The sequence below is a fragment of the Dermochelys coriacea genome, chromosome 9 (genome assembly GCF_009764565.3).
Source record: "Dermochelys coriacea isolate rDerCor1 chromosome 9, rDerCor1.pri.v4, whole genome shotgun sequence".
NCBI lineage: Eukaryota > Metazoa > Chordata > Testudines > Dermochelyidae > Dermochelys > Dermochelys coriacea.
In genome coordinates this window covers 32101660-32124052 of record NC_050076.1, presented here as the reverse complement: position 1 = coordinate 32124052, position 22393 = coordinate 32101660, and the positions used below count along the sequence as shown (strand labels likewise).

Below are 22393 nucleotides of genomic sequence, written 5' to 3'. Positions count from 1 at the left end.
GAAAAATAGCATAAGAATTAACAACAGGATGGGAATAGAAATGGGAATGGGCATTCCAAATAGCACACTCCATAACAATTTTATTCCTCTTTGGCTTTAAGTTTGAGGTAGGTATTTTTTTTTAAAAGCTTCATTCTCCATGGAATGTGTAATGGGAAAATTTTACTTTGCATTTTTCAGTTCAATTGGTCTCATTATTTCTCCATTTTAAGCTAATAATACAAACATTCTCGTCCCTTATACATACCATAATGCATGTAAAGTTCATAATAATAGGGCTGCCCACTGCTAAGGCCTGATCCAAACCCTACAGAAAGGAATCTTTACATTGATTTAATTGGGCTTTGGATAATACCCTATAAGGTATGGCTACTCTGCAGTTGGGAGCAAGTCTCTCAACGCAAGCAGACAGACTTGCGCTAGCAGGGCTTGAGCGAACACACTAAAAAGAGCAATGTGGATGTTCTAGCTTTGGTGGAAGCTTGAGTTTGACTCCTGAGGCTTCATATCAGCAAAACTCCCAATGAGGTCAGTTGCAGTTTTGTCAACACTAGAATTGCAGGATTGAGCATGATAAACTTACACCTGGAGCACATGGACCAAATATTATTCCTGGGAGCTGATTCAGTTCCATTGAGTTCAGTGGAAGGATTCAGTTTTAACTTGTGTGGCTTCCGCTCATGCCATAAAATCCTTTTGGTACAGGGAGGTCTCATAGGGAATGATGGTGGCCTGGGGAATTCATGGTAGCCCAGATCCTGCAGAAACGATACCATCAAGGGATGGTGGAGAGGCAGCAGGGCTGTGGATGCTCCTAGCCTCTGGCAGCTCCTCAGGGATCTGCAGGTTTAAAGTCTGAACCTACAGCTTTTACTGCAGGGCTGGCTAGTGGCAGTTGGGGGCACACTATGCCAGTAGTCTGATGGAAAAATAAGAGGATCTCTGTGAACTGAAACTGGCATTACTTCCAGCCCCTACACAGGAATAACCTATGTATTTTCAAAAAGTCACTTGCAGTTTCCCAGCAGGCCTGCACGAGAGGCTAGTAGGAAGAATGAAAGTGTAGAGACACTTACCTTCCCAGGAGCTAAAGAAATAATAGACAGTTAAACACATCTCTTTTTACTGAACTTTAGTTTAGTGGGTGAGCTATTCTAGCTATACAGTAAGCTGCTTGAATTTCCCATGAGACCTATAACATGCCTACAGCATTCTTCCAAAATATTTCCAGAAAATACATTCTTTTGTGTAGCCTCTGTGGAGATGCACCTAATGGGATAGCTGAGAGACAAATCAGCTGAATAAAAGCTTTTATCAACCATCTTTGTTTTGTGAGGAAATTAATTAGATCCTTGTTAAAAAAAACTGCAAGAAAAAGCGTTGTCTTTTTTGTAGCAGACTGGTCGTGCAACTCAGCTTAATGACTATTTGTCCTGTATGCCTGGTCATCAGAATAAGCTTTTTGTGTTTAAATTCTAATTGTGTAGGATATGCAGTGGACTGACTGCATTCATTTATTCTACACATTATTGATGGCCTTTCAGAACTGAGTTATGAAAGCCCATCAATAAATGAGTGGAAATAAATGAGCTAACCTATTGTACATTCTGTTTATGCAAGAGGGTTTGATGATAAATGAATCTGAGAAAAGACAGAACTAGGGAAGTAAAAAAGAAACTGATGGAGAGACCCCTGATGTGGATGGTGTACAAATCAGGGCTCTGTGAAGTCCAGGTGGGGATTATAGACATAATCTGCCAAGAGCTGCTATGTTGAAACACCGCTTCCTGTATCTCCTCCTGACAGTGAACGTGATAAGCCACAAAGGGAGGATCTGACCAGGATGAACTTGGGGTTATTTTTCTCCTTATGGACAATGAGATTTTCTTAAGCTTCAGAAATTGGATCACTCTTCTTGCCCCAGGGGGAAATATGCATCACTGTTAAGAAAGGCTAGTGATCTGCTGGCAATATTTGATTAGTGTGGCTCCAGCATACAACAGTAATGCAGTAAGACTACTCAGCCCATGATTCTGATGGTCTTGAATCTAAATTTGTGTGCCCTACTGTCCTGGGTTCAATAGTAATGTCTTTCTTTCCCAATAACTACACTAATACCCTCAGCAAATAATTACTCTTCCCACTACCACATCCAGGATATAACATGCCTTCCATCTACCGGAAGATACAACAAAATGGGCTTGTACTAGAAGTAGGATTACAGTAAAATGTTTCTCCAGAGTCAGGACAGGCTCATCATTAGTAGCATGGTTTCTGAACTTGGAGGAGCATAGTGCTTATCTGAACCTAGAAAGTAACTACAAATAAAATAATTGGAGGGGAAATTAAGGTTGCAGACATATTGGTATTTAGGGTGGGTAATACGAAGAAATGCTAGGATACAGCAATGCTACCTATTTACTCTTTAGATTGCCTCAGAGCTTTATTTAACCCACAGTGAGCCAAATCCTTGTCTGCTGTACCATGGCTGAATAGATAGGTGGGCTTTGTATAGGGGATCTTGTGTCAGGAAGAGGGGATAGAATTATTTCCACCAGACTGCAGAGCTGCTCCCCTACTGAAGCCCAAGAACTGTAATAACACCATCAACACTTGCATCCCATTGTGCAAAGAAGGGTGAATGACCACTGGGTCTGCATAGTCATGGGCCCATTGGCTTTGATGCTTCCACAGCCCAGTCCCCATCTGCAGTCATACTAAAGGGGCCAGATCCACAACTGGTGTAATTCTATTGAAGGTAATGCAATTACCCTGATTTACACCAACTGAGAAACTGGCATACAACAGACTGTGTGTGTGTGTGGGTTGGGGGGGTGGTATATGTAAGGATTAAGTTTGTAGAAAAACAAACAAATACAACAACATAGTGAAAGCCAAAAAAGAAAAAAAAGTAACTCTAGTCAAAAGACAAGTTAGATTCTCTCTTTCCTTCCTCGTTCAATCAGAGGTTTCTCTGCATCTCATCTTGTGTGATAGCTACAAGAACCAGCCAGGCAAAGCTCAAAACAGTTTGATAACACCTGAGATTGACAATAAAGTGTCAGGTTTCAGAGTAGCAGCCGTGTTAGTCTGTATTCGCAAAAACCCATTGTTTCATGTTCTCTGTGTGTGTGTATATAAATCTCTCCTCTGTTTTTTCCACCAAATGCATCCGATGAAGTGAGCTGTAGCTCACGAAAGCTTGTGCTCTAATAAATTTGTTAGTCTCTAAGGTGCCACAAGTACTCCTTTTCTTTTTACAATAAAGTGTGTTAGATAAGTTTCAGAGTAGCAGCCGTGTTAGTCTGTATTCGCAAAAAGAAAAGGAGTACTTGTGGCACCTTAGAGACTAACAAATTTATTTGAGCATAAGCTTTCGTGAGCTACAGCTCACTTCATCGGATGCATTTGGTGGAAAATACAGTGGGGAGATTTATATACACACACAGAGAAGATGAAACAATGGGTTTTATCACACACACTGTAAGGAGAGTGATCACTGAAGATGAGCTATCACCAGCAGCAGGCAGGGGAAAGGAGGAAAACCTTTCATGGTGACAAGCAAGGTAGGCTATTTCCAGCAGTTAACAAGAACATCTGAGGAACAGTGGGGGGTGAGGGGGAGAAATAACATGGGGAAATAGTTTTACTTTGTGAAATGACTCATCCATTCCCAGTCTCTATTCAAGCCTAAGTTAATTGTATCCAGTTTGCAAATTAATTCCAATTCAGCAATCTCTTGTTGGAATCTGTTTTTGAAGGTTTTTTGTTGAAGGATAGGCACCCTCAGGTCTGTAATCGAGTGACTGGAGAGATTGAAGTGTTCTCTGACTGGTTTTTGAATGTTATAATTCTTGACGTCTGATTTGTGTCCTTTTATTCTTTTACGTAGAGACTGTCCAGTTTGACCAATGTACATGGCAGAGGGGCATTGCTGGCACATGATGGCATATATCACATTGGTAGATGCGCAGGTGAACGAGCCTCTGATAGTGTGGCTGATGTGGTTAGGTCCTATGATGGTGTCCTCTGAATAGATATGTGGAGAGAGTGGCAACGGGCTTTGTTGCAAGGATAGGTTCCTGGGTTAGTGGTTCTGTTGTGTGGTGTGTGGTTGCTGGTGAGAATTTGCTTCAGATTGGGGGGCTGTCTGTAAGCAAGGACTGGCCTGTCTCCTAAGATCTGTGAGAGTGATGGGTCGTCCTTCAGGATAGGTTGCAGATCCTTGATGATGCATTGGAGAGGTTTTAGTTGGGGGCTGAAGGTGATGGCTAGTGGCGTTCTGTTATTTTCTTTGTTGGGCATGTCCTGTAGTAGGTGACTTCTGGGTACTCTTCTGGCTCTGTCAATCTGTTTCTTCACTTCAGCAGGTGGGTATTGTGTTAGATAACAGGCTGATGACATAAGATACTATTATCCAAACACCTTCTCTAACATTGTCTGTGTTATTAGTCTGTTATCTCAGGTGTTTGATGGAGAGGGGGGATGGGGATGCACCTGCTCTTCCCCCAGCTCTGTTGGAGTAACTAGATCCTACTAGTAGAGATAGAGAGCAGTCCATTGCTTCTCAAATGAGAACAGGGACTACAGCTGAGAAGGACACAAACGGGAAGGTTCCAGACATAACTTGGTCCTTATTGTGACTGTGCATCTTGGACTATTCCATCATGTCTCCCTCCCTAAAGCAGTAAATGAAACAGTCAGGTATGAAATCCTCTCTGGTTTGGAAAATGAGTCAAAGGTTTAAATCTCAAGAGTGGTGACTGTGCCAGCCCTTCATCCTTTTGAATTAGATAAAATGGATTCTGCCCAATGAACTCTGTGTCTTGTTCAGCTGAGGACCTTAAAAATGAAGGTCCTATCTGCTCTTCTTGGACATTAAGGATCACAAAACACTTTTCACAATAGCATGAGGTTTGTTTGTGCCAATCTCCTTAGCCAAACATTGTGTGTGCATGAGTGCCACTTCCCATCCCTGAGCTTCATGCTGTGACATGTCCTATACAACTGAATAATGCTTTAAGGTTCTTTCAGGTGAATGTAGTTATTTAAGTATAAGATATTGCCAAAAAATAAAAATTAAAAAAAAATCCTGTAATATGAAAGAGAGAATAGCACATATATGAAGAAAACTGAAAGTCAATAGGGAAGATAGATTAAAAGAAAAATAAAAAACCTCATATCTATTGTGTGAGAGAAAAATAAAGAGAAAGAAAATGAATTATCTAAAACAATAGAGGAAAAGAAAAGATAAAGATGAAGGAAAAGAGAAAACTTTAAAGAAACAATCTGAAAGAAAAAGTGAACAGTCCATAGTACTAAATTAAAAAGAGAAGAAATACGCAATGAAACAGAGAACTGTATTAATAAAAATTAATATAAGAGCTACAGTTAACATGTGAGAGAAATGAAAATAGTAAACATTTAAAAAGGAAATCAGAGCAACAAGACTACCTTGCTAGGTAAAAATATTTTATAATAAAGTATGCTGATTTAGACATGATTGGGGGTGGAATGTGTTATATTTATTCACACCTACCCTTTTGTGCTGCTGAGTTTTGTCAATAGAACTAGGTGTTAATTAATAGAACACAGTTTGGGTCAGTGGGTGCCTTACTGTTATTCACAAATATGTATTTCTCATTTTTCATAGAAAAAGGAAGAAAATTAGAAGTCCTATCTACTGACATCTAGTGCAAGCACATTTTCACCACCCCTAGCCCCCTGGAAAAAAAAAACACATTTAAGGTGAAATAATGTTTATATTGTACAATGCAATATAATCTCTGATGTTAATCAGTCTGTCTTAGAGTGCTGTAAACTGAAAAGATACTGCTGTCTATATTGTTACTGTAGCTGCAATGTAGGTAAAACCGGATTTCAGAGGAGAGGAGAGGAGAGGCGAGTGGAAAATCTCCAGAAGGGGAGCAAAGAGACAGAAGTGTTAGTGCAGGCCTTTAAAAACACAGAAGCAGAGAAATTCAAGGAAAGGAAGAAGGGGAAATGTTTCCTTATGTTCTGTCTTTGGGGAAAGCATGTTTTGTTTTAGAAATTCCTCTTACATGTCTTATATATAAAATATGTCTATTTGCTTCTACTATCTTGTATCTCCGAAGGGGTAAACTAAAACCCAGAGTGTCCACAAGGGTGACATTCTGGGAAGGTTGCGTTTAAACTACTGGGAAGTCTTGGAGGGTTCAGCACTGGTCTTGGGGCCTAGGGACCAGAAGGTCCCACTTCCAAGGCGGGTCTCTGCCCAGGGGGTGAGCTGAGCAGCCAAAGTAAGGGACAGTGCCTGGAGCCACTCAGTTCCTGGGGAGCTCAGAAGCACACAGTGTATGAGTCCAAACCTGGCAGCCTAGTGAAAGTCCAGCAGGGGAACTTGACTAGGGTTGGGACAGCACATAATAGTGTATTTTACACATTTTCAGACGAACACAGAAAAAGGCAGGGAGAATGGGGTGCCAGATAAGCACATGCAGTTTCTCAAATAGCCTCCTTGGTCCCTAGTGACCTATAGTTTTTTAACCTGAATGTATGTTCAGATGTTCACGTTAAAAATGACTACGTATATTGTCAACAACCTGACCTTCCCGATGTCAGAGTTGAAAATTTCAATCATGCAAAGTTTCTTTGTTTAATCCAGGGAACTGAGCATTGTTCTGAAATCTTTTGTTTTCATAAATGTAGCTGATAGTTAATTCAAGCTTTGAATTTACCATAGCAGCAATTCCACTATTGTTTTACTAATATTTCATCATGTCAATATTTGTTTGTAATGCATTCCTCAAAACCCAGTATCAGATAAAGTTGTTCTGGTGCCCCAGTGAAACTGAAAAATGTACAGTACATACTTGTCCTCTCAATAAAGAGTTACAAAATAGTAGGAGCTTCATGTATTTTGTACTTGCATATTCTTCATTTATAGCAGAGCTAACCCTGCTCTAAAGATTTCCAGTTACTACACTGAGAAACACGAATTAAACACGACTGAACATTATGCTAGTCAATATAGATATATCAATAGCTGTAACTTGCCTGGCTTGCAGTTTCTGCTTTCAGATCTTCATCTGGATGTATGCCAACTCTATTAAAGAAAACAAGACACATGGTGAATGACTCAATGCGGATTAGATGGTCATGTGCGTAGAACTGTTTCTTTGTACCACATCACTCAGTCCCAAGGAGGTAAGAAATGTTCAGAAGTGGCAGAACATTATTAAGATCTCTTCCCAAATCAAAGAAGTCCACAATAAGTTTGCAGGAACTATGAAATACTTTATACCTGGTGCTCATAATACCTGGGCTGAGATCCCCACCCTCACTCCAACTCTCGTATGCCAGCTAAAAGGGTCAGAGTGTCAGAAAGGAGCCCTAAAAACACATACATCTAGGCAAGGAGGATTCCCCTGGTGCAGACATTGCAAAAAACAGCTGTATGGCTACCCTCTGAAGACCCCCTTGCAACTCTTGGCTTCGGTGGCATGCTGGGGGCAGGAGAATTGTGTTGAGGATGAGGCTACAGTGCACAGTTTAGAGATTCCAGGCAGTATGAAGCCCATAGAGATTCTTGGGGAGGCTAATTTGACTTAAACAGGCTTCCAGGGCATAGTTACACCAGGGGCCTCTCAGCCCCTGGACCAGCTCAGTGGGGGGAAGGTTCAACGTGGCTTAAATCTGCGTTAGGCCCCTCTTCTCTTGGGCTGTGAGTTTTGTGCTGTGGCTCTGACTGGCTCAGCACAGAATCTCATCCTTGGCAAAAACTAAGATATCTCACTGGTCTTTAATTGCTTTTGGCTTCAACACTTCTTTCTCAACAGCCTCTCTTGTTCCACACATAGGTATCTATAGCATTGTGATGCAAGCTGCCACTATTATTTAATCAGGGAAGTGATTATTCCCCTCTTCTTGGCACTGGTGAGACCATACCTGGAGTATTGCATCCAGTTTTGGTCCCCACATTACAGAAAAAGAAAAGGAGTACTTGTGGCACCTTAGAGACTAACAAATTTATTTGAACATAAGCTTTCGTGAGCTACAGTTCACTTCATTGGATGCATGCAGTGGAAAATACAGTGGGGAGATTTATATACATAGAGAACATGAAACAATGGGTGTTACCATACACACTGTAACGAGAGTGATCACTTAAGGTGAGCTATTACCAGCAGGAGAGCCGGGGGGGGGAGGGGAACCTTTTGTAGTGATAATCAAGGTGGGCCGTGTCCAGCAGTTGACAAGAACTTGTGAGGAACAGTGGAGGAGGGGCAATAAAAATGGGGAAATAGTTTTACTTTGTGTAATGACCCATCCACTTCCAGTCTTTATTCAAGCCTGAGTTAATTGTATCCAGTTTGCAAATTAATTCCAATTCAGCAGTCTCCCGTTGGAGTTTGTTTTTGAAGTTTTTTTGTTGAAGAATTGCCACTTTTAGGTCTGTAATCAAGTGACCAAAGAGATTGAAGTGTTCTCCAACTGGTTTTTGAATGTTATAATTCTTGACGTCTGATTTGTGTCCATTTATTCTTTTACGTAGAGACTGTCCAGTTTGACCAATGTACATGGCAGAGGGGCATTGCTGGCACATGATGGCATATATCACATTGGTAGATGTGCAGGTGAACGAGCCTCTGATAGTGTAGCTGATGTGATTAGGCCCTATGATGGTGTCCCCTGAATAGATATGTGGAGAGAGTGGCAACGGGCTTTGTTGCAAGGATAGGTTCCTGGGTTAGTGGTTCTGTTGTGTGGCGTGTGGTTGCTGATGAGTATTTGCCAGGTTTCTTGTTCTCTATGTATATAAACCTCCCTACTGTATTTTCCACCAAATGCATCCAATGAAGTGAGCTGTAGCTCATGAAAGCTTATGCTCAAATAAATTTGTTAGTCTCTAAGGTGCCACAAGTACTCCTTTTCTTTTTGTGAATACAGACTAACACGGCTGCTACTCTGAAACCACTACAGAAGGGATGTGGACAAATTGGAGAGAGTCCAGCGGAGGGCAATGAAAATGATTACTGGGCGGGGGCACATGACTTACGAGGAGAGGCTGAGGGAACTGGAGTTATTTAGTCTACAGAAGAGAAGAGTGAGGGGAGATTTGATAGCAACCTTCAACTACCTGAAGCGGGGTTCCAAAGAGGATGGAGCTCAACTCTTCTCAGTGGTGGCAGATGACCGAATAAGGAGCAATGGTCTCAAGTTGCAGTGGGGGAGGTCTAGGTTGGACATTAGGAAACACTATTTCACTAGGAAGGTGATGAAACACTGGAATGGGTGGGCTGGAATCTCCACTCTGAACTCTAGGGTACAGATGTGGGGACCTGCATGAACCCCCCCCAAGTTTATTTTTACCAGCTTAAATAAAAATTTCCCCAAGGTACAAACTATTTATCTTTTGCCCTTGGACTTTATTGCTGCCACCACCAAGCGTCTAACAAATATATAACAGGGAAAGAGCCCATTTGGAAACATCTTTCCCCCCAAAATCCTCCCAAAACCCTGCACCCCCTTTCCTGGGGAAGGCTTGATAAAAATCCTCACCAATTTGCATAGGTGAACACAGACCCAAACCCTTGGATCTTAAAAACAATGAAAAAGCAATCAGGTTCTTAAAAGAAGAATTTTAATTGAAGAAAAAGTAAAAGAATCACCTCTGTAAAATCAGGATGGTAAAATCAGATTCAAAACATAGAGAATCCCTCTAGGCAAAACCTTAAGTTACAAAAAGACACAAAAACAGGAATATACATTCCATTCAGCACAACTTATTTTATCAGCCATTTAAACAAAACAGAATCTAACGCATATCTAACTAGATTGCTTATTAGCCCTTTACAGGAGTTCTAACCTGCATTCCTGATCTGGACCGGGCAAAAAAACCACACAGACAGAGAGAACCCTTTGTGTCCCCATCCCCCCCACAGATTTGAAAGTATCTTGTCTCCTCACTGGTCATTTTGGTCAGGTGCTAGCGAGGTTATCTTTAGCTTCTTAAATCTTTACTGGTGAAAGGGTTTTTTCATCTGGCCAGGAGGGATTTAAAGGTTGTTAGCCTTCCCTTTATATTTATGACACCATCCTTAGAGGTTTTTAAGGCCTGGCTTGACATCCTGGCTGGGATGATTTAGTGGGTGTTGGTCCTGCTTTGAGCAGGGGATTGGACTGGATGGCCTCCTGAGGTCTCTTCCAACCCTAATATTTTATGATTCTGTTTTTATTTGCATTACAGTATACAAAATAAGAGACCAGAAAGATGGTCGTAGCAGCAGCCTTTTGAAAGGACTTGAATGGGATCAGTTGAGTAGCTGGGAGGCAAGACTGAGGGAAGGAGGCTTCCATAGAGGAGATGGAAGATGATGAAGGCCTGGGTGGGAGTTCTCGTTGTGTGGTCAGAAAGAAAAGTCTGGATGTTAAAGATTATATGGAGAAGAAGTGACAAGATGGGGTATGGCCTTGATGGGCAGAGCTAGAGAGAGGGGTGACTCAAAGATGATAATCAGATTACAGGCCTGAGTAACAGGGATGATTGGGGTGGTGACCACAGTCATAGAAGAAAGGGAGAGCAGTAAGAGAAGACTAATGGAGACAGACATTTTCCTCACTGAAATCTAATGTCCAAAGAGCGGGTGACCAGCTGTCCCCAGAATGCCTGACAAGCTGCCCATGTAGGCATTAGATCCACTGAGCTAATGCAGAATCTACTGATGCAGAGAAAATTTATTCTTTCACCAGATGTTCATGTAAGGCCGCTTTACCATGTGCTTAACATTTTTCTTCCTTGTGTATGTTTTTTTCCCTATCTGTTATAACATATCAGAAATGCATTTTTAAAATCCTATTTATTTATTTTTAGCAATTACTTGTTTCATTGCTCTTTACTGAGCATTCTAATACATTCTGAGACAATGACAGGAACTAGAAGCAAAGTGGATACTTTTATATGTAAATCTTGAATGGAAAAAAAAAGAGGCAGTTTGTTTCTATTCCAACTCCCTAGTTTAAAAAAATTGGAGTCCTCCAGGCATAAATATTTCCATCTTTGATTAAGACCATTGATCCTGATGTTGACTCAAGAAGGAGATAAAGGAATGCATAGATGTTTATTTTTCACTGTACTTTTTATCCTTTGAGTTACTAGGAAAAACTGCAGAAGGTACTAACCTATCGATTATTTTGGAGTAAATCAAGTTGTTAGATCTTTCCATTTAATTAAAAATATGAACAGTTATGTCTGTGAAAGTTTAACTCTCAGCCTGCCAGTAGACTTAATATTATAGTAGTGCCCAGAGGCCCAATAGACATTAGGTACCCTTTCTGTTAAATAAACATAAGGAACAGTCCCTGCTCTGACATGCTTACATCTAAACAGAGGGGAACAAAAGCACTAACTGGTGATGTGACTTGCCCAAGGTCACATGGCAAGAGCAGGAACAGGTCTTCTAACTCCCAGTCTGGTGCCCTAGCCACTTGGCCATCTGCATCCCATAAGCAGATTCTCCCATAACATTCATTCTACTGCCAGCATGGGGAAGCACTGGCAACACAATAGTTAAGTGCCCTTATAGTTCTGGTTATGATAGAAGCTAAGTCTATTTATGCATGAAAGGTGCAGTTCAAGAGGCTGCAACACAAACTTCTCTGCACTCTCTTCTCCTTAATGAGCTTGACCTGACCTCAAAGAATCAGTCTCCTGGGACAGAAGTAATTTAGACTTCATGCAGTTCTGAACTTATTGGAGCTGAGAAAAATGCCAGTTGTGACTGATTATGTGTGGTGGAATTGTGATGCGTTTATTATGGAATGAGCTAAGACAATGGAAAACATTTCACACAGGCCCAGAAGAATGGGAGTAATACCAAATGTGAAAAAGCTGGGAAATGTAGCCAATAGGAACCAGAGTTTGTGACTGCAATATTATTTCAATAACAGTGATATAATCTGTCTAATCAGGGACAACAGGCGTCAACAGGCATAGAAAAACTGTGGATTTAGGAAGTTTTGCAGATTTTCCTGTATTTTGCAGAATTTAAACTCCTCTGTATATATAATTTCCTATCCTTGTAGTTATGAAGATAGCCAGCACTATTGCCTTGTTTATTCTGTAGACAATATATGTTACAATATGGCACAAACAAAGGCATCCATATTATTCTTTATTGGATTTTTACTTTCAAAGCCTGAAAAATCACCTCTTCCACAAAGCCCACAGTAAGCAAATCAGATATATTCACTCTTGTATCTCCATCTTCCTTCGATTTTGTACATATGTAAAAAAGAATGAAAACCTCCTGAACTGAACACCACAATGTGTACTTTCCAATGTGAATAGCTATGTAATCACATTGCTGTGACCCAGATCCTTCCTTGCTCAGTTCCTCACTCATTGACTGATGTCAAACATGTAGGGCCAAATTCTTCTGCCCTAACTCTCACTAAGTAGTATTTTACTTGGTGAGTAAGCCCATTGAAATTGTTGGGACTACATGTATAGTAAGGTATTGCTCAGTGTGATTAGGGATGGCAGAATCTGATGCATTGACTGGAAGCCCTTCGGGGCATGAACTTTATGTTCCTTACTGTTCTGTGAAGCATCTAGTACAACTTTGGACACTAAAATCAAACCACCATCAACGCACCCTGATTTTTTTATAACTTAAATGTTAATTTTTTTATGAAGCATATCCCAAAGAGAACCACTCAGCTCAGTGTGAGTGTCTGGCCACACCACGCTTTTGAAAATGAGGCCAATTATTTAGGTGTCCAAATATAGACTTAGGTGCCTAAAGTTAGGTTCCTATTACTGAAAATATTGGGCTGTATAATTAAGTCGGATGTATTTGAGACACACTGGAGTGCAATTTTAAACTGCAAGAATACAAAGCATCACAAATGATGTGACATGTTCAGAAAGAATGAAATTAAGCATGTTTGCACAATCCTGCCGATTCTTGTGCCTTGTCATTCTATTGGCAGTAAAATTTGCAATCTTAGAATAACTCTTCAGCCCTCTAGCTGGGTTGTATGCTCGCTAATTATGAAAGAAGGGGCCTGATTCTGCTTTTACCTGCAGAGCGTTGGGATCTCACAACTAACAGTAGGGCCGAAAGCAGGGAGTTCTAATTATGGTAGGTGAACAAATGCAGAGTGACTCCTAGATTGCCTTTACCATCTGGTAACTTACCACATACATTTCTATAGTAAGGCTGATAAAGTGAGGATAGAAATGTACATTCAGTCTTTGTACTGAGGAGGGGAAAGTTCTGATATAACTCCTTCAACTTTGAAGCCTGATGAACTCGAAGATCCCCACAAACAACCTCTTGTTGATACCAATCTATTCCCCCTCCCCTCCTATTTAAGATTCTTCAGCTTCCCTCTTTCTGCCAGAAGTATCATAAAACACAGGCAGGCAAAGAGAAATAAAACCCATTTTCCAGCCTTAAAATTCAAATTATTTTCTTTTGTATTCTCCTTCCATCCCTGCCCCGCCCTGGCCATCTTCCTTCCTTCCTGTCTATTTTGTTTTTCTTATTATTTCCCTCCTCTCTTCCTCTGCTGTTCCACTTTCCTTTCTTCCCACCCATCTGCCTCTCCCACTACTCTGGTTGCTCCCCATTCTCTGTCCCTCTCTCATATTTCAATTCTCTTCCCTCAACCCATCTTTTCCCTCAACTCTGTGCAAAAGAGTAGCTGAGTTTTCTGCTGATCTCATATGCAGCTCACTTAGTGCTCTTCCGACTCATGTAATTTCATCTCCCCTTCTCGTTTACGGTAACCATCGCTCTCCTGCCTCATAGCCAAAATATCCATATCTAAATTCTGTATGCTTTCCTTTCTGCCTTTCTATTGTTTGCACAATTGCATCCTAGACATTAAAATTTTAGGATGACCCCATAACTAGCCCTATATAGAAGGAATACAGAGAACATGGCTTTTTCTGTGAAACAAACTAAGCAGTTAACAAAAGGCTCACTTTCACTGTTAAAAACAACAGTACTGTTGTGATCCTCATCATTTTGCATCTTTAGGAAGACAGTGAAATATTACCAGAGCTTTGGTCTCTGTATGAATCACAATAGCCTCAAATGATGTTTAGTGCTTTCTTTTTTTAAGAGAATGGTAGGAAAATAGGGGTTGCATGAGGAAACAGGTATTAATCAATCAATCATACTTTCTCTTAGTATTTAATGATATGTAGCCCAGTGAGGTGCTCAGCACCTTCAACGCTCACTCAACTTGGGAATTGAGGATACCCACACTGCACAAAAGAGGATGCCAAGAATGGAAATGACAAATTCAAATAAGGAATAAAGAACTCAGTGTCAAACATTTGATCTAGGGGTCATGAAATGCTAAGGAAAAATGTAGTTTAATCAATATTATAATCTTACAATAACAACACTGCAGGTGGAATCATTGCAAAAGTTATTTTTATGTTTTGATGGACTGCAAAGAACATGAATTATTTCTTAGTGGATTCCACACACCCCCACACACCCTGTACTTTTAATGGTGAGTAAACTGAGAGGCTAATACCACTGATTAAAGCCAGTCATTGGTGCTATGTAAGTTTTCCCTACCCAGATCAAAAAATGCTATCTGCTTTCTCCTGTTATCTTGTTAAGACCTTTCCTGCATTTTGACTGATAATCAAGATGAAATATGTGGGGGCTTTGTGTTATGGGTAAATGGCCACGTGTGATCAGAGTGAGATTAGACTCATTTCTACATTACATTGAAACTCAAGTGTTCTGAGATGAAAGACTGGTGTATTAGCTTACTGTGCTACACATCTTCCTTTGCTTAGTAATGCATTTGGTTTGTTGTACTTGGTTGATTATTTGAGATAGGATCTTTTCAGACCTCAGATCAAAATGCCCCAAAATCTAGAAGTATTCAAAATCCAAACTCAACGCCAAAATTTGCAAGTGGCCCCTATCTTTTATAATGTGCTGAACCAAAATTCTGGATACCAACATCATTGAACTTTGGTGTATTCAAAATCTCTGAATTTCATAGTCTCTAGCAATTGGGGATTATTGTTACCAGGAAGTGTGCACTACTCTGCAAAATGACCCCTTAAAAATCAAATTTAAATGTTTAAATCCCTATGTGCCATTAGACAGCTCTTTTTCAGCAGCAGTTGTAATGTGTCTGATAGACAAAAGAGGAATTTGTTACTGAATATTAAGCAGTGGTGTGAAATGAAAACAGATGGAAAGATAAGTTCCAAATTGTCAGGGGAAGGAGAAGTAAGATATCTGAAAATGAAACCAACCGAAATGCTGACTAATAAGATACTGTTTGGACAATTATAACATAGCTCTACCTTCTTCCCTCACTTAAAATCATTGCAAATCTAAGACACTGTAGAATAGATTAACATGTTACAGTGGAGTGGTAGGAAACCTCAGTGTCTTCCTAACTGCTGAACTGCATCTCTCAACTTTAATCAGTGGCATGAAGCCTCAAGCTCTGCTTTTATATGCTGATTCTTTGATGAAGCTCATAGTATAATGGGCAAAACATCAGGCTTGGGAAGATTTACAAGGGAAACAGTCTCAATGTGAGAAACACATTCTTCCTATGAGATATTATCTACATGATTTAAGTATGGATACTGACAATGCAAACTGACATGCAGCAGATGGCACATGAATTTATGGAGCTGTCAGCTTAGAGACAAAGGCAGTTCAAGAGGTGTAATGTTTCCAATATGCAAGAAACCAAGGAACAAGGATTCAGGCGATGGAAGAGGTTTTCCAGAGGTAGATAAGCCATCTAGAATTCAAGAGGAACAATAGACTAGGATTCAGGAGATCTGTATTCAATATTCAGCCCTGCCACAGACTTTCTGTATTAATCTGGGCAATCTCTGTTCACCTCATTTCCCTATCTGTAAAATGGGGATAATAATACTCCCTTTATTCCATGCTCTGTTTGTCTTGTCTATGTAGATTGTAAACTCATATGGACAAGAAACTGTCTCTTCCTATGCATCTGTATTGCACCTAGTGCAACTGGGCCTTGGTTTTGGCTGGAGCCTCATGGCACTACTGTGTAACAAACAATAATGGCTACTTTCCCCATTGTCAGGAGTTTTAAAGGAAGAGCCAACCTTGAGCGTGCAATAGCCTTAGCCTTCAAATTCTGTCCCAGCGTAACAAAAGCTGTACATGAACCTCAATCTATATCTGAAAAAGTACAAACTCTGGAAAACTTATTTAAAAAAAAAGATTTAAAATCCAATTATCAAAGATGGCCATTAAGCAACATTTGCAATGTGAATCTTGAATATTTTTGCATGAGTAAATTTGTAGCTTGTGGCTATCCATCACCAACATATTGCAGTCAGTACAGAATTATTAACTGTAAAGGCTAGAAACATGAACAAAATTCAAAGGAGATTGTTTCACCATCTCTAATAAATCATTAAAATTGAAATTAAAAAACCTTCAGGATAAATAATGATCGCTCAGGCCGTTATTCTTGTCCACAATTGGCAGTAACTGTGATCTGTATTCTTAACAAACTGACAGCTAGAGTCTTTCCTTCTGTATTGTTAACTCTCCACATCAGTCCACAAGATGGTGTCAATAATTAATGCCAGTGCTGTGGTGTAATCTTTGATTGACATAAAAACCATGGAGAATTGTGTCATATATGCAATCTTTAATGTTCAACCCAGGTTGATGCTGTAAATAAATGAAAATACCTTGGTTTAAAATGTGAAATAAATAGGAAAGGTTGAGGGGTAAAACAGGGAAAACCACTGCTCTTCGGCTCACAGAAGGAAGAGCAAATAAGCTGAATTTCTTGCTGAGAAGGATTAAGGTAAATCACCAGCGAACGATGCTTCCTAAATGGTTATGACAGTTGTTTGCCATGTGGATAATACATTCTCTCTCTCTCACATACACAAATATGTTTAAAATTAAAAGTCTGATTTAAACCTAGAGAAGCCTGGCAATAGAGTGTTAAGGCTAAAAAGTTATACTTATCAAACTCTGATTTTTGGACTTTTATTTCAAAAAGCTCTAAAGGATAAAGGAAGGATCATTTGGCTGGAAATGGAGTGTTGGCTAGCCACATGGTAGTGGCTCTTTATTTCCAGATGCTAACTTGCATTAAAATACAGCTAAAATATATATTAAATGCTTTCCTAATATTACTCTCCAAGTAAGTATTTGCTGCAGTTGCCACAAAAATGTCATGCGATTATGACTGGGAGGGAAGGTGGGTCATGCAGTTGCAAATGCAGTGGGAAGTGCTTCCAAGGATACTCCAAGATATGGTTCACTTCACGAAAAAAGCCTGAGAAAAGACCACATCTATACATACAGGGCTGCAGCAGAGCAGCTGTATTGGTAAAGCTGCGCCGTTGCAGCACATGTGTTGGAGATGCTCTATGCTGACTGGAAAGAGCTCTCCTGTTGGAATAAAATAAACACCTTTACGAGCGGCATAAGCTATGTCTGCAGGAGAAGCTCTCCTGCTGTGCACATGAATGCTTATGTTGGTGTAACTTAATGTCGTTTGGGGAGGGGGGAATATTCACACCCCTGAGTGAAATAAGTTTTGCTGACATAGGTTGTAGTGGAGACAGAGCCTAAATAAGAATATAGGGCTAGATTCTCAAAGGGACTTCAGTGTCTAACTGCCTCATTAGGTGCCTAACACCGACATTCCCCAAAAGCACTGCGGAGCTGCTGCATAACCCTGCGTGCCTACATGCCCACCAATGGCCATGTGCAAAACCATCTAAGTCTGAGTGCTGCCAGAGCTACTGAACTGCTTGGAGCTTGGGCTCACACCTATGCCACGGCAGGATTCTCAGTGTACGTCTACATGTACTGCTGGGGTAGTATGTCAAAGCACACTGCCAAACATTTAGTGCATTGTAGCAGTATCCACACAGGATGTTACTGTGGGGTAAGCTCGTGTGCTGCAGATTCACACCCTCCCTTGCCTCACAGTAATGTCCTTTGTAGACAAAGCCTCAGACAGGAGCTTCCCTGAGCATCTCATCTGCATGGCCTGATCCAGTAGGCACTGTCAGAGCATGCCTAACACAAAAGATAGCCAAAGGAGAGTAGGTCGTGGGGTGAGCTGGCTATGTGTGTGTGTCACTAGAATACCCAATACCGTGGTGATTAGGACAGTGACCAGGGATATGAGGGATCAGGCTTCAAGGCCTGGCCCCAAATCAGGCAGAGATTTGAAAATAGGTATCCTACAGCCCAGGAGGGTGCCTGCACCACTGGGCTAATGGCTGTAGTGGGTTGGGGATGCTCACTCACTTGTGCTCTTTCTCTCTCTCTGTTTTTTTTGCTAGAAAGAGCTGACCTGGCTAATGTCCCAGGAGAGGGTTCATGGCTGAGAATTCTGAATTAAGATAGGTGCCTTCCTCTGGTCTGTCAGTCAGGTGCCTAAAGGCCCATATCAATGGGAATTAAGTGACTAAGTATCTCTGTGGATCAGGGCCCAAAGCCCTACCTCTTTCTCCTGCATTTCACTCCTGGTTAGGCCAGGTGACTACCTGCTTAGCTCACTGGCTTCTGAGTGCCTAACAATCCCCTTACAATGTCTGGGGAGCCCAGGCACCTAACCTGGGGCAGTGAATTCCACTGGGCAGCAGGGTGCCTAGGAGTTGAGCCACTGAGCATTGCAATGCTCATGTACCCTTTGTGCAGCTAGCCTTTATGCCTGTGCAAAGAGGGTATAGAATGCTAACACATCAGCAAGGTAGTATTTTACCTTCACTTTGCATTGGTGTGAATGATAACACAAGGTGCAGTGCAATGGTGAATTGGGCCTTACACATGAATATAAATGTCTTGCACCTGATTCACCACAGCGGTACATTTACCTTGATGTAGCATCACTGAAATCAGTGAAAATACACTGGTGTCACACTGGAGTAACACAGTGGGTAATCAAACATGCGGCTTAAAAATATGCAAAGCAAAATAAAGCTATATAAAATAAACTAAAGCAAACTAAAACAAGATACCTGGGGGGTAATAATATTACTGTAATTATTATTGTAATAATTATGCCCATTGCAATTTCTGAAATCATCATTTAAACCACTGGAAGTGCAGGTGAATAATATAACACTGCCACTTTGGAATGCAATGAACAAGAAGTTGACAGACTATGAAATAATGAGAGGTTAGGTCATATGCAGTGACAAAGTAGCAAATAAGGTTTCTCTGCCTACACATTTGCTGAAAGATCATTTTAATTTTGGGATAAGTGAGTGGCAGATGTTGCTTGTTAAATTGTTCATTATTTTGTCACAGACAGGCTGCTTGGTACATGATAGATGTTCATTCTCTGCTACTCTTGCTGACATAGGAAGCACAAGTTATATATTTGGCCCCCATAGACACAGTAATTGCCTCGGGGTTAGACTGGAAAACAAGTAAGTGATGGTTCTCTCCCAAGATCCACTCACTCATGCTACCATAATGATCTACCAGGCAGAGCTGACTTTGCAGATCTACATAATTGGTGAAATTTAGCCCTGTGCTGAGGGACATCACAAGGCCTGTACAGAACTTAAGTCAGACTGAAGACCCCAAAATTCTGCATAGGCCTTCTTTTGATTCCTGCATACTGGTGGATTTCACCAAATGTGCTTGTCCCTCAACTTTCTTGTATGCTTTATTCAGCAGTGAAATAATTAACAGCATTTAGCAACATCTGTACATTCCATAGTTAATTTTTTTTGAAATTTGAAATTACTAAGGGCAGTTCGTGGCTCTCTCAGAGCTATTGTTTCAGGCTGTCTGCATACTCAGGCATTGGTTTACATCTGAATCATATTTTGAAGGTTAGTTTTGCAACCATTCAGGTCAGAGATTTAATTTTTTGTGCATAGGAAAGGTTAGGTTCTGGAGCCCATGGTGAAGGAACCAGGAGCCAAATTGTTTCCTGTTGTCTCTGCTGCTGTGCACTCATAGGGAAAATTTGACCTCTATTCCCCTTCAAAATACTTTTTCCTGGACTGGAAGTAGCAGTCACCACATGAGGTGCCATCTCCTGAAGAATAAAGATGGGGGAATTGGACAATCAGTGAGGCCCAAAGATCCCTGTAAGGGGATGTATGTGTTTGTGTGGGACTGGGAGAGTTGAAAGAGGTAATTCCTCTGGAAGACTTCAGTGGAGGGAGACGCCAAATAAATGTGGTCCCAGTTTACAAGGGTTAGCAAAATTGGGGTGCATTGTTCAAATCTGGGGAGTGTCAACTACCTTTCATTACCAGTCTTTTGCATGGTGCTAGTAAAGATATGAGCGACACCCTAGCAAACACAGCCAAAAATAGAATATGCCTGCTTCTATATGTATTTAACAATCACCCTCTGATCCCACATTCCTAAACTTAGTCCATTAACAAGTACAGGTGCATATTTATAGTCTCCAGTCTACCGGCCATATATTTTGCTGTTATTCCCTGAAGGTGAAACCTCTAGGACCGAGGCACCAGAACAGCAGCAAATTGTTTTGGACGCTGTTACTCCATTCCCAGAAGTGTCTTCTACATGCTTTACTGAATGACCAGAAACTGCGAGATGATGGCAACCACAGCTTAGATCCCAGGTGACATCTGAACTATAAGCCATCTTTATGGTCCCCCTTCCCTCCTGAGGCTGGCCAAGTAGAGGGAGAGGCATAAGAGACACTGTGGTTACTGTATACCATCTGGGGATACCTCCATGGCAGGAAATCAGATGCACTGATTTTCCAGTTGCTGTGCTAAGATGGAACCTAGAATTTGGCCCCCTATGTCCACTGACCTATCTGCAAGCTGCAAAGATCCCTTGAACTGAATCTGTATTATGTTAAACCACATCAGCTCATCTCTAGATCAGTTTAAGTCCAAGTCCTAGATATCTCAAGGACTGAAACATATATATTTTTAGATATTGGAAGGGTGACCTTGTTTCCTAATGATTAACTGGGAAATTTAACCTTCCTACATAGGAATTCTTCTGCTACTGTGTTTTTGTTTGAGTTGTCTGCTAATGTCAATCTAGTTTTTAAAGGACACAGTCAGCATTGTTAGACCTAAAACTTTACTCACCTACAGAGCTATCCCAATTAGTATTTATAACCCTAAGAATCCACACAATGGGTCCTCATACTTACATCCATTTAACTCAAGTGTAACTCCACTGAGTAAACCCATTGTTTCATGTTCTCTGTGTGTGTGTATATAAATCTCTCCTGTGTTTTTTCCACCAAATGCATCCGATGAAGTGAGCTGTAGCTCACGAAAGCTTATGCTCTAATAAATTTGTTAGTCTCTAAGGTGCCACAAGTACTCCTTTTCTTTTTGCGAATACAGACTAACACGGCTGCTACTCTGAAATCCACTGAAGTCAGCATGCACGAGATCAGAACGAGGCTCAAGTTTATTTTTCACCTAATGCTGTTGTAGCCTCCAAGTCATTTTATAAAGCCACCACCTACTCCCAAGGTAAAGGGCATTATAGACTAATCAGAGGAGTACCTGAGTCACAGATTTTGGAATTGGACGTCTAATTGCCCCCTCCCAAAATCTGGGACTGTTTGGATCAGGGGTTTTGCTTTGATTCATTTTAGGCATAGAGCCCAGCAAGGAATTCTGATCCAGGTTTGGATTCAAACCCCAACTCTCATTTCCTGTGTCTTAAAAATAATTCAACTGGAAATGTGGCTCCTTATGGCACAGATAAAGCCCACACCTGTGGAGTCCCACAGGAATCCATCTTCCTCCGAGTCCTATTCAACATCTACTCTAGTGGGCTTAGGAGCCCCTGATGGCAACTGCCTAGCTTTGCAAGATTCCTTCTGCTACCCCGTGTTTTAATTTTCTGCACATATTTCACCTACTTGTTTAGCTGTCTTTACAGTCACATGCTCCATTTCTCTCTCTAGGGCCTTTATTTGAATTTCAGTTTGCAATACTGCTTTTTATTTTTACTTGCTATTTACTTATTGCCTTTTATAGATGCACTTTCTGGAATAACATACCTGCTTTATTGGCGCAAATATAAATAGAAAAATGAATAATAAAAATAGGCCTTTAATAACAGTGTATATTACCTAGTTCAAATTCAGATTAATGATCTCTGAGGTCTAAATCAGTTACGAATTCCTCTAGTGTTTCCTCTTTTTTCAGTGTTCTTATCCAGAAACATTTTTTTCAAGGAACACAAATACTCAGACATTTTCATTACTTCTGCAAAACTTTGTTTTCTCTCCTTATCATCAGTAAGGAATGGGTTACATATAGAGTGCTTCTGCATCTGCCATGATAAAAAAAAAAGCAAAGCAAATTTCTGTCCATCTTCCATTTGAATTCACCCTCTATGGCTTTCAGATAGAGTTGGAGTTGCAATCT

The 22393-nt window shown here is 40.7% G+C and overlaps 1 protein-coding gene across 1 annotated transcript in view; it reads right to left on the bottom strand.

The window, feature by feature from the left end:
* SLC9A9 (solute carrier family 9 member A9) overlaps positions 1-22393 on the bottom strand; it is a 323698-nt gene that overhangs the window by 72021 nt on the left and 229284 nt on the right. The window contains exon 13 of the mRNA XM_038417254.2: positions 7039-7087. Coding sequence (XP_038273182.1) covers positions 7039-7087 — 49 coding nt within the window. The remainder of the gene's footprint in view (positions 1-7038; positions 7088-22393) is intronic.